The sequence below is a fragment of the Vanellus vanellus genome (genome assembly GCF_965231255.1).
Source record: "Vanellus vanellus genome assembly, chromosome: 5".
NCBI classification, from domain to species: Eukaryota; Metazoa; Chordata; class Aves; order Charadriiformes; family Charadriidae; genus Vanellus; species Vanellus vanellus.
The window spans coordinates 48,532,840-48,547,121 of NC_138910.1; the positions used below are offsets into that span (position 1 = coordinate 48,532,840).

Consider the following 14,282-nt stretch of genomic DNA (forward strand, 5'->3'; position numbering starts at 1 on the left):
AATTCAAAAGCTTTTATGATAAAGTTAATTACATTTTCCTTTCGACATTTTAATTTCCTCCTCCTAATTCCCGATCTTTGTATGCTTCCACAAGGAGATAAAATATGACTGGAAGAGATTTTGCTGGTCCCAAAGAATAATACAAATCCAACATAATTCTTTTGCCACATTGCTTTTCTTTCTAAAGATCGTTGACAGTAATTAGACCTATAAAGAAGGTCTGAAACAATAACAAGTGCCATTTTTCCAGACTCTCTGTTAATATACAATTACAGATAAACAAAGATGTGCGCTGATACCAGATGTCTCTATACACAGAATCAGATAGTAGTCTGTTACAGCCATTATAATTGAATTAGAGTAGTATGAAGGTTTCAGAGCTGCTGGGATGTCCCAGTCTGGTACATTCATGGTATGTGATCCACTTCAAAGGCATGTGCTGGCAATGGGCATTGGCAGCAACACTCTCAAACTCTACATGAACCATAGGAGAACTATCTATACACCCATAATTACTATTGATCAGCCTCATCTGGGTTGTGCCAGGCCACGGCTCCTGAACCCACGCTCCTGTGTGCTTTAGCATTGGCAGGAGGTACACATGCCACAAACCTGTGTTTCTACCTGACACAGGTGAGGAGGAATAAATGAGAAAGTGGAGCCAACAATACGTGACGTTGTGTAAGTGGTTAAAAGACCATGGTTGGGGCCCCAGAATTGAATTGGGAAGCAGGAGAGATATAAGGGAGTGACGATGTGATGATCTATGGTAAGAAGAAGAAGGAAGGTGACATGGGTCCTAGCTTGAGCAAGAGCAACTAAACGCCTTCACTGATGGGCAGGAAGGCAGGCACAAGCACAAGGTGCTGGTATGAATAGAGAAAGTACAGTAAGGTGGGTTAAGGTATTAGCTGGCAAAGGTGGGCACAGCAGAATGTTTATTCATGTAGCTGTGCACAAAGACAAGAGCAGCTGCCTATCCACAGGTGACACAGTTGCACACTGGTTTTGCGTATGCAAGCAAACTTTTATATTTGCTACCAAAAGAGTTTGGATACGTAATTCCCATCAAGTTGGTGGGAACTTGACACTTGTAAGCTTCAGCCAACTTTGCTGACCTCAGCCACTCTTTGCAAACTTACTGCTGAGAAGTCTCTTGCACAGAGAGCATCCAAGTGCATTAGAACAAAACTTTTCAGTTCTTAAAACTCCTCTGGCTGACTTAGAGTCAGACGTCATATAGTGCTATAATTCTTCCATGAGTCTAAGTAACATTAAAGGAAGAGGGGTGGGGTGGGTGTATATATATATATATACATGTATACATATGTGTGTGTATACATTTCCTTTCCACGTAACCAGTAGCAACAACTTGCAGATGAAGATAATATGATCTGAAAGAATACACGTCAATAGCATTTAACGTACATAAGGAAAAATGTTTGAAATCTCTGCATGATGTGAAATTCCATGTGGAAACTTGCAGAAGATTGTCCTTTAAGTTAAAGCTTACCATGTACACTTAGTTTCACTGACTGAGTCGCATTCCCAGCAATATTTGTGGCTACACAGATATACATTCCACTGTCTGAAATTTGTGTCTCACTAATCTTCATTGACCCTGAGGGTAGGAAAGTATGTCTGGAAAAATAAGAAGCAGATACACTGTATAAACATGTATTGAAAGGTGAATGACCTCTACTTACACATTGATAATGATTGCTACAAGCTAAAATAACACCATTCTACAGGGCACACTGAGCTGTGCCATACTGAGCCACTGCATTCAGAACACACAGCAAATATCTAAAATATAAGATACAAATTAAAAAATTTGGTTCTATCTAAGTACAGAACATATCAAAATCTGTCTTGTTTCTAGAAACAGGGAAAAAAAAAAACCCAGGTAGAGAAATGGAGCTCTTCAGCCTTCCGCCACAAATTTTTGCCTAGCACAGGTCAGCAGGCTCAGAAAGTTTTGATACTATTTCGTTCTGGCAAAAAAGACAGTTACAGATGGAAGAAGAGTTTCTGTAGAGTATTCTGATTCAAAACTACCGGTTCTGATGTTTATAGAAATTGTCACTATTACTCACTAAATAGTTAACTACATAGTATTGATTTTTACTGCAGCTCTGTAACATTGTAAGATACAGTCTTGGCCAGCTAAGCCAAACTCTTCTTATGTAGAAAGCAAAAACAATAAATGTAGGGGGGGGGGGGGGGGGGGGGGGGAATGAGGAGGAAATTAAAAATGACAGCTAAGAACTGACAAGAAGAAATTCAAGTCTAGCCCTCAAGTTTATCTACAGAATTTAGGCAAAGATGGTGGGGAATTAGTGGTATCATCTGTGTTCTTTTCTCTGGCACACTCTAATTAGGACAATGTTATTATATGGGTATAAATGGTGAATTTGGGGATTGCAATGGCCCAGAGAGATGAATGGAAAGAAATGGAAGTTTATTTCCTCTGATCCACCCAAATCTGTCTGATATGATTCCTCCTTTGCTGCCCATATCTTTCCAGACATTTTTTTTTAAATAACCCCAAAAGATGATTGCTGGGCTAACTTATCTCCATTTTTTGGTCCACTAATTAGATTTGCTTTCTGACAAAAGTTCCTTCGTTTCTGATTTCACTCTTCTTTTGTTTACTGGTCACATTTCTAACATCATCTTTTGGTTGGTCTCAAACATTTTTGTTTGGACTAATTCTTTAACTTTTGCTGACATCTGTAAACAATTTTATGGAATGGGCTGAGCTGGACTTATGCTACTCTGGACAACTTGGATCTCCCCACAACATCCATGAGCAAGTAGCCTAATTTATCAATGTCCCCTGAGGTAAAATGAGGACAAGTAAGGGACCACGAATGCGGATTCGTTAGTGCATGCAACATGCTCACAGGACACAGCAGAAAATTCCACACAGATTACTAACAAAAAATCCACTCTCTGTGCACAAGCCTCCTTCCCCAAATACCCTGGCCCAGCAGCTATTATTTGCTGAGACTGTTACAGAGTTGTGGAATGGGTGGCTCCGAGGTGCAGATTTGGACACAAGGAAAACAGGCTGACCTTCAGGTCTGTACGATTCCTTAATTCAGCTCAGACACTGGCTGATTCTTTCTACTTGGATCAGTGAGAGACACTAGACAACAGGCACAGCAATCACTACAGTGTGCATTTGGCCAGCGTTACCATTTCCTAGTTTATGAATACAGCTGTGGCCTTTAACCCTTCTAAGGTACCTTGAAGACCAGAAAGCACTAGCTTGTCCCGTGATAGTACCTTGCACTTCAACTGGGACCATACAGAAAATAATCACCTACTTGTTTCCTCTCTTATTTTATACCATACTAGAATAATAAGGAAGAATTCTAACATTGTGGCACATGCTGTATACAAGACAGTCCCCAATGCTTCAAGTCTCTAAGGTCGTCAACTCAACATTTTTATGAGCATTTAGCTATGTTTTCACATGTTCAAGAATATCTTGAGAGTTTTTGTATCCAAAACACAGTGAGCAATGAGCCCTTGTAAGCACCCCCAAACATTTATCATCATCTGTATTCTACTGGCAGCCCAGAGTTCATATGAGTAACAAACAATGCTCCCCTAAGCACAAATATAAGCACAATATAAGAAAAGAAAACCAGTTTTTAAACATTTATAGTCAGGTACAGATTACGTGGGTAACCACCACAGTACAAATATAACAGGATCTCTCTCGTCTTGGCCTCCTGAGATTGCATATAAGCACACACTGGAACGGAAGCTGTATAATGATGCATGGTCTTAGTATCCTTCAGAAAGAGACATACACTTGGTTTGGAAAAGAGCATTTCAAGACCTAGTAAAAAAGGGTCCTCATGCAAGACAACTTAATACCTTCTGATTGATCCTGGAGCAATTAGAAATTATATATATATAGATGCAATTTCACTCTTGTTTTCATCAAACATTGTTACCTGGGAGAGAACGGAGATATGAGCTGCATTTCTTTGGCCCAGGTAATTATGGGGGGTGGCAAGCTCTTTACTTCACATGGAAGTGTGACATCTTCCCCTGCAATTACTGAGATCTCTATGGGTTTATCATATGCATTTCCTTGCTGGTCTCCAGGCCTGGATACTCTAGGTTTCACTATAACATGGAACATGTTAAGAAGCTGCAATGAATATACATATTTGTACAAATGTAACACCATACAATTTTACTTCAGATTAAACATCTATTTCTTTATCAGGTGTATAACATTACAATTCTATTTTTAATGACACAGTTGCAATAGACATAAATCACTGTAATGCTGATGTACAGTGCCTGTAGCTCAGATACTGGCCTATGCCCACAAACACCAGCAAGACTGCACTATCTACCCAAAAAGCTGGATAGCAACAAATACACATAGTTCATGCATATGCTGAGCTCTGTATTGCATAGACAGCTTGCAACCAATACCTTAACTGTGTTACACTACAGCACTAATACCTGCAAGCCATAGAAGCTTTTCAAAGCAAGCCTACACCTCAATCAAAATTTTTATAATACTGGGAGATGGTAGAAAGTCATGGGACTGATGGGATTAATGGATTCTCATTATTCTATCAGATGGGACTTCTATTCCTATACAGGTACTTCCTATTCACTTCCATAGAAGATGAAATTATGATCAGCCCAAGATCCTAGTCCATGAACTCAAGGTAATAGGCATCAGGAGTTTTTAAGAGAATCATAACAGCTGAAGGATAGGCTTTTCAGTATCAGCCATTTGTAAAATTGCCTACTATGCGGATGCAGTGATCTAGGACAAAGTCAAAAGCACTAATTAGAGATCAGTTTAAATCCCATTTGCACTATGCGTATCCTAGGTTCACAATCCACCTGAATGGGTTTTACCATCTCATGTAGAATGCAATGAGGGAACAGAGACAACAATATATTTTATTTTACCTCATACATACCATAGACAGTCAGCTGGACTTTCCGTGTCGCATAGCCAGCAGCATTTGTTGCAGTGCACACATATTCCCCAGTCTCTTCACCCCCTGGTGAAACTACATGTAGACTTCCATCAGACCCTGCAGAAAATTTCACATTGCTGGAAAGAATTACTTCTTTCTGTGGAAAGAAGGGAAACAAAAAACAAAGTCCACAGTGTCTGGATCTTCTAAAATAAAACAAACTACAATCATTTCATTCAATAAAAGCTGAAGCTTACAGGGGTAGAATAAAATCTAACAAAAACATGAAAACTATTAAATAATATAAAAATGTTGGTTCGTGCAGTATCTCCCCTGCCTTACCCCATTGCTGTGATCCATTCATATGAAAACTGCTGTATTTTTAATATAACACATTTTTTACGGTGAAATAAGCTCCATGCTTTTTAATGTAGTTCCGTAGACCAAACAATATGCAGGCAGTCTGACTAAACTGAGCAATATTTTAGTTTACATTACAGTACTATTTCTATTGGTTACGGCTGAGATGAACAAAATATTTTGAATTAACTAAGAAGCCTGGCCCCAACATTCTATCCATATAAATTAACTAAATTCAACTAACTTTTCACACTCCTTGAGTGTCACTGTCTAAGAAGTAAGAACAGCAGAAGCACAGGGATTCTTATGCAGAAAACTTGCTACTTTTCACAGACCCCATTTTCAAAAAAACAATATCAAGATTTCAACTGAGTTAATCTTGACATTGATTTCTGATGTCAAAACATCTTGTCAAGGACATGATCAAAAAGGGACAGATGGTTAACCCCAGCATGCCACTATTAGACACACTTTCCTCAGAGAAGAAAAAAAAGTCATCTTAAAGTAAGGCTTCAAAACAAAAATGAACTTTTGATCTGTGGCAGGTTGCCTAATCTCAAAGCATCAATCGGGAATATAAATAATTTCTAAAGTGTTAAAAACATAATAATAGAGCAATAACCAAAGCCCTTCCAAAGAACAGAATATTGATCTGTCTGGACTATGGCCAGAAAACACTGCTCTAAGAAACAAAAGCCAATACAAATAAATAGAGATTTCCAGATCCCTCACAACTAAGGCTCTTGGTCGCATTTCTTGCATATAGTTTTTACAACAACAAAATGATGCGTTCAATTCATGTTTCACCATGAACAGCTCAAAGATGATAAATTACCTTGGACCAGACAATAGATGGCTTAGGAACTCCACTTGCTTTGCATGGTAATGTTACTGGGATTCCTTCAATGGTGCTAAATATCTGCTGTCCATGCTGAATAACAGGCAGAACTAAAAATAAATGTAAATGTTAAACATATGCAGAAGACAGATTTCAAACCATGGCAGAACTCCTACAATAAATTCCTTATATTCAGTTACTACTTCATACAGACAGCAGGGTTTGGGAATTTTCAGCCTCTTCTCTGAACCCTAACATTGACAATGACTGCACTTTCTCCTCCACTCTCCAGTCTTCCATGACAGAATACGTACCTGTTCATAACAAAGCATGTCAGCCATAGGGTGATCGTTGGATTAGGTACACATAGTTTTAAGCTAACTGTAGGTATTTCACATAGTTGATTGCAATAATTTCAGAAAGTCTTTGTATATCCTCTGACAACATTTTAGGCCAAGCTTCCCAAAATGATACTGTGCGTGATTCAACCTATACAGCTCCTTGCATGAAAATGGGTTCAGCATTTTTGGTGCTGAATCAATTTCCATCAATGGACAACATTTTGAACAGAGCAGATATGAGAGTGAAGAACTGATCACACTCCAAGCTTATTTAATATCTGTCATAAATGCTACAAAGTTCTGCTAACTGCAGTGATGGTTTCTACAGGGACTGACTGTTAGATGAACCTGAATAAAAACACCAGATCACAAAATCAGTAACGAGATAATAAGAGCCCCGGTTCCCTTACTTAACTGTGCTGGTTTTGAATTAGCAAAAGAAAAAAGAAGATAGATTTAAGGCTATAATACCAAAGACTAAATCCTTCTAAAAACATACAAATAAATTCCTTTCTGTTCTCAAGTTCTGAAACATTCCAAAAACTAGTGTTGACATGGAAGACCTTATCAGACACCGAGTACTTGCCTGTCTTAAAAAAATAATAGCTGTTCTTAATGTAAAAGGATGTTCTAGCGTCATCAGTGAAGCTTAAAATAAAGCTCCCATGATTAGTTTAACACATGAGAAAATTTCAGGCTGTAAACCATGAAGTGGTTGTGACCCCACACAGAGTTAATACAAGTATCTTCAGCTGAAATATAGATGGGTCACCACAATGCTAAAACTTTGTCTTGTTGTCAGTGTAATTTTTGGTATGTTTTCATTAAAGAATAAAAAGGAAAAAAACCCAAACAAAAACATTTTGGCAAACTCATAATTAATTTTAATTCTAATTGTCCCATGACTTGTGCTTCCTTATATTAGTTATGAAACCCCCAGATAGTGCTTTTCATGGTTTTCCAGTAATCTTCTACTTGCGTCTGTTTTGTTAATAAAGCTAGAGATGAAGACTGCCTAGCCCAACCTTTGCAGATGTTTAAAAATAAGGATCTTCTATGATCACAAAATGGTGTTATTTTTATTTTATTTTAAAAGCAGTCCCAATCACTCAGTTCTTTCCCGCGCAGTGGATCCAATCTCCCAGCATGTTACTTTACAAAGTAACATCATTACAAAAGAGGAAATTTGAGAAATTAATTTAACTCTAACAAACAAGATCTAGTCAGAACTCCTGTTAGTAATAAATGCACTCTCATCTTGCATTCAGCACAAAAGCAACAAGACAGTGTTTCTTACCATACACATTAACAGTAGTAGTTTTGTTGCTTGTCCCAGCAACATTACTTGCCATGCAGGTATAATCACCACCATCCTGCAGCCGAACTCTTTCAAGGTGCAGGCTTCCATCACTGCGAACATTAATGTAGGGATTGGGAACCAGCTGCCAAAAAAGTGATGTAATATTTTACAGAAGAATATACTTGTTAATAATATTTACTTTGGGATGTAGCATGGCTTTACTTGACTATTTCACATTCTTAAAAATTGTATGTTCCTGGAGAATTTTACTAGAGCTTTTCCTACCTTCCAACTTTCATAAAAAGCTAATTTTAAATAAGAATTTTGGTAGCACCTCATATTTAATGCTGGAGTGAGATTAAGATCTGCAACAGCACATATAGAACTGCCACTCATGCTTATAATCATGTACTGAAGCAAAAATAAACCTAGCTGAATTATTTTACTGTTTCTTATTGGTTATTCCAGTAACTCAGTCTGATCATAGATCAGCTCTTGATGAGTGCAATGACTTGTTCTTCTTCCATAAACAGATCTTTTTTTTTTTAGTTATCAAAACCTTCTAACTTGCGATATCCACCAAGTAGAAGAGATCAGCTCTGAAGCATACCATTGTGAAAGATAAGAAAAGTTATAACTTTTTAAGAATTACTCATCTTTTGTGAAAATTGTACACCCTGTAGCAACAATAAAAAAAAATAAAAATCAGTGAGCTCAGCAACATAGACTTGCCTTACAGAAAGGCTGTTAGAATGCAAAATTGTTCCACTCATGCCGTGCTTGGAAAAAGCTGCATTCTTCTCTAAATATAACTTATTCCAACACTTTCCTTGGAGTGTAGCTTTTGCCACTAGCTTACAATTACAGGAAACTAGTACTACTACACAGAGGAATTAGCAACTCAACAAGGAGTATCCTGCCAGTATTTCTCACAGAAGTTACAGCCTGTGCTACTTGCACTTACACAGTCTAAAGAAAAAGTCCAGTGATCCAAAAACTAGCAAGCAAAGGGTCAAGTAGTTCCAGGATTCTGCTTGGTGACAATAAAAAAAAAAAAAAATTCTATCATGGAGAAAGGGCTTTAGGGACAAATCCGCAAGAAAAAAAAACAGAGCTTCATAGGGATGTTGAAGCCGGTAATTTGGCTACTACTAAAGAAATGAAACTTCACTCAGATAACTAACCTAGGTGCGGTGTCTACACCACCTTTCTGTCTGCAGGAGTTATAAACTGGCAATGGTATGCTCTCAAGAGGGAAAGAAAACACACTCTTTCATGCTCTGAGCGGTGCACCACTAGGAAAGGAGTATATGGTACAGGGATGCTGACATTTATCTCATCCCATCAGCAACAGTAAAAGCCATGATGTTAAAAAATCCTAAATCTACAATAATTTTCTGTTATCTTTATTTTTAAAAAATAATGAAAAATAAATGCTTTTCAGTTACCAGGGTTTAAATTCCAGCACTTTTGTCATTCTGGTGGGTGTATTCCACTAGCATTCCTATATTCAGAGCCCAAGGCTGAAATTCAAGAGCCAACAAGAATGCATAAAACTGCTTTGAAAGTAAGTAAAATAGAAGATAAGAGGATAATTCACAAATACCTTGGTTCCAGGTTCTTTTGTAGACCTTTACATACCCCACTACTATCTCCTATGCTCTCATCTATACTTCAGAATTAGAAATTTCCTAGCATGGGCAGTGATCAGTGAGGCAGAACCATCAGGATGCCACACTTCCATTTTCATATTTTCAACAGTAATAAACTATAATTTCTTGAGGGAATGGCTGTACTCTGAATGACAGCGCCTGCAGAAACTCAGAAGCAGCTACTGCTTTAGAGATACAGCCAACTGGCTTCTCCTTAGGAGGCAGCAGCTCCTGTTGAGTGGTAGCTGTCTGGTGTAATTCACCTCGATGACATTGGATCCTTGGTTCCAGTAAGCCAGTCCAAACTCGTGAAGCATCTTTATTTGTAAGCATAAAAATCTATCAGTATATTTGTACATCAACTTTTATAAATTAAACCAAGTTGTTATCATGGCTTGAAATGTAAGTTGTACATTTTGTCTGCCAATAAATCTTGCAGGAAACAAAACAGTCTTACCACCATACTGTTTTTAATCCACCTCCGGTCTGGAATGGGGTTTCCAGCAAGCAGTACACATGGCAAAGTGAGCTGCTGCCCCTCAATTACATTGGCTGTTGCTGGACTTACTCCAATCAGAGGTGTAACTTGAACAAAAGAAAGAAGACATTATTAGGAATTTTTATATATTCATGTAAAATATTAAATCTGATTTTTTATTATTAGTCCTGTCACTAATGCTACTTGCAGCAGCAGCAGACAAAGGTCTCCTTGTGCAAGGTACTATACAAATATAGAGCAAGAAACATTTCCTACAATGAAAACTATATGATTTAAATAGAAAGGAAAAAAAGGGGCAAGAAAAAAAATTAAAGCTGTCAATGAACAGCATGAAAGTTCCAACATACTTAATTTTATGAAAAAAAAATACCGGATGGGGTTCTGGTATCTGAAATGTCAACAATGCAGGGAGGAAAAAAATAAAGAAACAAATGAAGACGGGGGTAGCATAGGAGAGAAAAGGATGCTGGAGGAATACACTGTACAATGATCCTAAGACTAACGAATGGCAGCAAAGGGAAGACGTTGTCAAACAGAAATCAGATTAACTCTAACATTTCCCTGAAGACTCCTATTTCCGGGGGTACCGAGCTGATATATCATTTTACCTTGCTTCAGAAAAATACCAAAGAACAACAGTAGCAGGTTTGGTGACGACAAAAAATAAGTGGCAATTTTCCTTGGGCATAAAATTTTAAGCAAATAGAGTAGAGGTCAACAGCCCAGCAGAAAATTCTCCATCCTCCATAAATAGCTAACAGAAAGCACTCTTGTGCACATGATTTGTAAGTTAATTTTAAATAATGGGGATTAAATAACACTTTAGGTAAATACACATTGTCTATCAAATACTACTAGCACTACAGATTCCCACCACATGTGGGTAAATCGAGTTAAGTCCAGCTGAAAGCTGGTCACAAGTGGTGTTCCCCAGGACTCAGTACTCAGACCAGTTCTGCCTAATATCTTTATCAATGATCTGGATGAGGGGATCGACTACACCCTCAGTAAGTTTGCAGACAACACCAAGTTAGGTGGGAGTGTTGATCTGCTTGAGGGCAGGATGGCTCTACAGAGGGATCTGGACAAGCTGAATCAATGGGCCTAGGCCAAAGGTATCAGGTTCAACAAGGCTAAACTGGGGGGTTGGAACAAGATAATCTTTAAAGTCCCTTCTAATTCTAACCATTCTATGATTCTAAGTGCCAGGTCCTGCACTTGTGTCACAACAACCCCATGCAGCGTTACAGGCTAGGGGAAGAGTGGCTGGAAAGCTGCCCAGCAGCAAAGGACCTGGGAGTATTGGTCAAAAGCTGGCTGAATATGAGCCAGCAGTGTGCCCAGGTGGCCAAGAAAGCCAATAGCAGCCTAGCTTGTATCAGAAATAGCACGGCCAGCAGGACTAGGAAGTGATTGTCTCCCTGTATTCGGCACTAGTGAGGCCCCACCTCAAATACTCTGTCCAGTTTTGGGCCCCTCGCTACAAGACAGACACTGAGATGCTGGAGAGTGTCCAGAGAAGGGCAACGAAGCTGGTGAAGGGTCTAGAGCATGAGTCTTATGAGGAACGGCTGAGGGAACTGGGATTGTTTAGACTGGAGAAAAGGAGGCACAGGGGAGACCTTATCGCTCTCTGCAACTACTTGAAAGGAAGTTGTAGCGAGGTGGGTGTATGTCTCTTCTCCCAAGTAACAAGTTATAGGACAAGAGGAAACAGCCTCAAGTTGCAGTAGGGCAGGTTTAGAATGGATATTAGGAAAAATTTCTTCACCAAAATGGATAATTAAGCACGGGCATAGGTTGCCTAGGGAAGTGGTTGAGTCACCATCCCTGGAGGTATTTAAAGGACATGTAGACATGGTGCTCAGGGACATGGTTTAGTGGTGGACTAGGCAGTGCTAGGTTAATGGTTGGACTTCATTATCTTAAAGGTCTTTTACAACCTAAATGACTCTATGATTCTACGTTTTAAGTTAACAAATAGTTTCTTTGATGGCAGCTGGACTCCATTCTTATCCTTCCGCAAATGTATATATTCCATAGCATTATTTTTCCTTTTATTGCCAATTGTCCAACTGAGATAAACAACTCCTTAATAGCACAGCTATTGTCAAAGCTAGACATATACTGTCTTCTTGGATCACTAATATTCCTTCCCAGTTATCTCAACACCCTGACCCAAGCAAGTTCATTGCTGCCTGTTTTTTGGGTTTTTTTTGTTTGTTTGTTTGTTTTAAACATTAAATAAATGTCAGAAGCCCCATCATTAGCATTCATCATTATGGTGTTTTTTCATTCCTTAATAAAGGAGAGAAACCTTATGAAGTTCAACAAGGGCAAGTGTAGGGTACTGCACCTGGGGAGAAATAACCCCATGCATCAGTACAGGTTGGGGGCTGACCTTCTGGAGAGCAGCTCTGTGGAAGGGGACCTGGGAGTCCTGGGGGACAACAGGATGACCATGAGCCAGCAATGTGCCCTGGTGGCCAAGAAGGCCAATGGCATCCTGGGATGCATCAAGAAGTGTGTGGCCAGCAGGTTGAGGGAGATCATCCTCCCCCTCTACTCTGCCCTGGTGAGGCCATATCTGGAGTCCTGTGTCCAGTTCTGGGCTCCACAGTTCAAGACAGACAGGGATCTGCTGGAGACGGTCCAGCAAAGGGCTGCAAAGATGATTAGGGGATTAAAACATCTATCCTATGAGGAAAGGCTGAGGGACTTGGGTCTTTTTAGTCTAGAGAAAAGAAGATTGAGGGGGGATCTTATTAATGCTTATAAATACTTAAAGGGAGGGTGCCAGGTAAATGGGAACAGTCTTTTTGCAGTGGTGCCCAGTGATAGGACAAGAGGTAATGGGCACAAGCTTGCCCAAAGGAAGTTCCCTCTAAATACAAGGAGGGACTTTACTTTGAGGGTGGCAGAGCACTGGAAAAGGCTGCCCAGAGAGGCTGTGGAGTCTCCCACTCTGGAGACATTCAAAACCCGCCTGGATGCTGCCCTGTGCAACCTGCTGTAGGTGAACCTGCTCTGTCAGAGAGGTTGGACTAGATGATCTCCAGAGGTCCCTTCCAACCCTGACCATTCTGTGATTCTGTGATACTTAGGAATAAGAAATAGAAGACAGGATAAATCACTTTTTAAGGTCCATGTTATAAAGTGTAAATGGAATCAAATCAAATCAAAGTAGCCAGTGAAAAGACAGTGTCCTAACATGCTAAATTCACTCAAATAAATTACAATATTACATGCAATGTCTTCTGATTTACTTTGTCTGGATGACTACGTATGTGTAAATACAGCTATAGAGAAAAGCATATAGTATGTATGTACATAACCCACAGACATCCTATTTGTTGTACAAACACCACCGACTATTGCCTCCTCCAGTATATTCCAGATATTGAAATGCTGCCAGTCTTTCCTTTCACCGTCATCACTGACATTAACCAGTCTTACCCAGTCCAGTTACTGTGATTGTGGCTGGCCGTGACTGAATCCTTCCAAACTGGTTCTCAGCTTCACAGATATAAGTTCCTTCATCACTGACCCACAAATCTAGGGGCAGGGGAGGGGGGAGAGAGATCAGATTGTAGCATATGAAATAATATGGAAAATTTTGCAATACATGGATACCCTAGTCTTTTATCTTTCAGTTTCAAATATTCTGTTTTGGCCAGATCATTCCTTTCTGTCACCAAGTACAGAAGCAATGACTATATAAGCACTTGGGTAAAAAAAAGCATTATAAACATATATATGATACTTTTCATCACTTTATACTTTATTTACTTTATATGTGATGTATTCTTTATATACATCACATATACTTTAATACAGTATATACTAATGTGCACAAATAATATATGGCAATACACTATATATGCACACATATGCTATCATGTAGTGGATTTACTGTGGAATACAGCTTACTATACACAGCAATATGTGTCTGTATGTGAACAGACACCCACATAATAGTACACAACACCAGTTACAGTATTGTATGTACAGTAGAGAGGAATTACTTCACCCAACCTGATTATGTCTCGAAAGGAATAATAGAGCTAATTAAGAAAACAGAACATCACTCAGTGTAAGGGTCACTGAAATGCTCCAAGTAATTGAAATCACAAAGCCACTTGCAGAATTTCTAGTTATTACCCAAGTTAGGACTTGCCTAAAACAATGAGTTTAGAAACAAAACTCTCAAAAAAAACCCAAACCCAACCAAAAATGAAAATACGTGGCTCCTCAGTATCAACAGAGTCAATAACCCGCATTTACTTAAGTAAAGGTCTAGTAATTTCTATGAAGAATAGTGAAGT

The 14,282-nt window shown here is 39.0% G+C and overlaps 1 protein-coding gene across 1 annotated transcript in view; it reads right to left on the reverse strand.

Moving 5' to 3' along the window:
• Window positions 1–14,282, reverse strand: part of HMCN1 (hemicentin 1) — a gene marked incomplete at its 5' end in the record, with an annotated part of 201,165 nt that overhangs the window by 102,474 nt on the left and 84,409 nt on the right. The window contains 7 exons of the mRNA XM_082483753.1: window positions 1,514–1,641; window positions 3,972–4,146; window positions 4,968–5,124; window positions 6,163–6,275; window positions 7,804–7,948; window positions 9,916–10,043; window positions 13,414–13,512. Coding sequence (XP_082339879.1) covers window positions 1,514–1,641; window positions 3,972–4,146; window positions 4,968–5,124; window positions 6,163–6,275; window positions 7,804–7,948; window positions 9,916–10,043; window positions 13,414–13,512 — 945 coding nt within the window. The remainder of the gene's footprint in view (window positions 1–1,513; window positions 1,642–3,971; window positions 4,147–4,967; window positions 5,125–6,162; window positions 6,276–7,803; window positions 7,949–9,915; window positions 10,044–13,413; window positions 13,513–14,282) is intronic.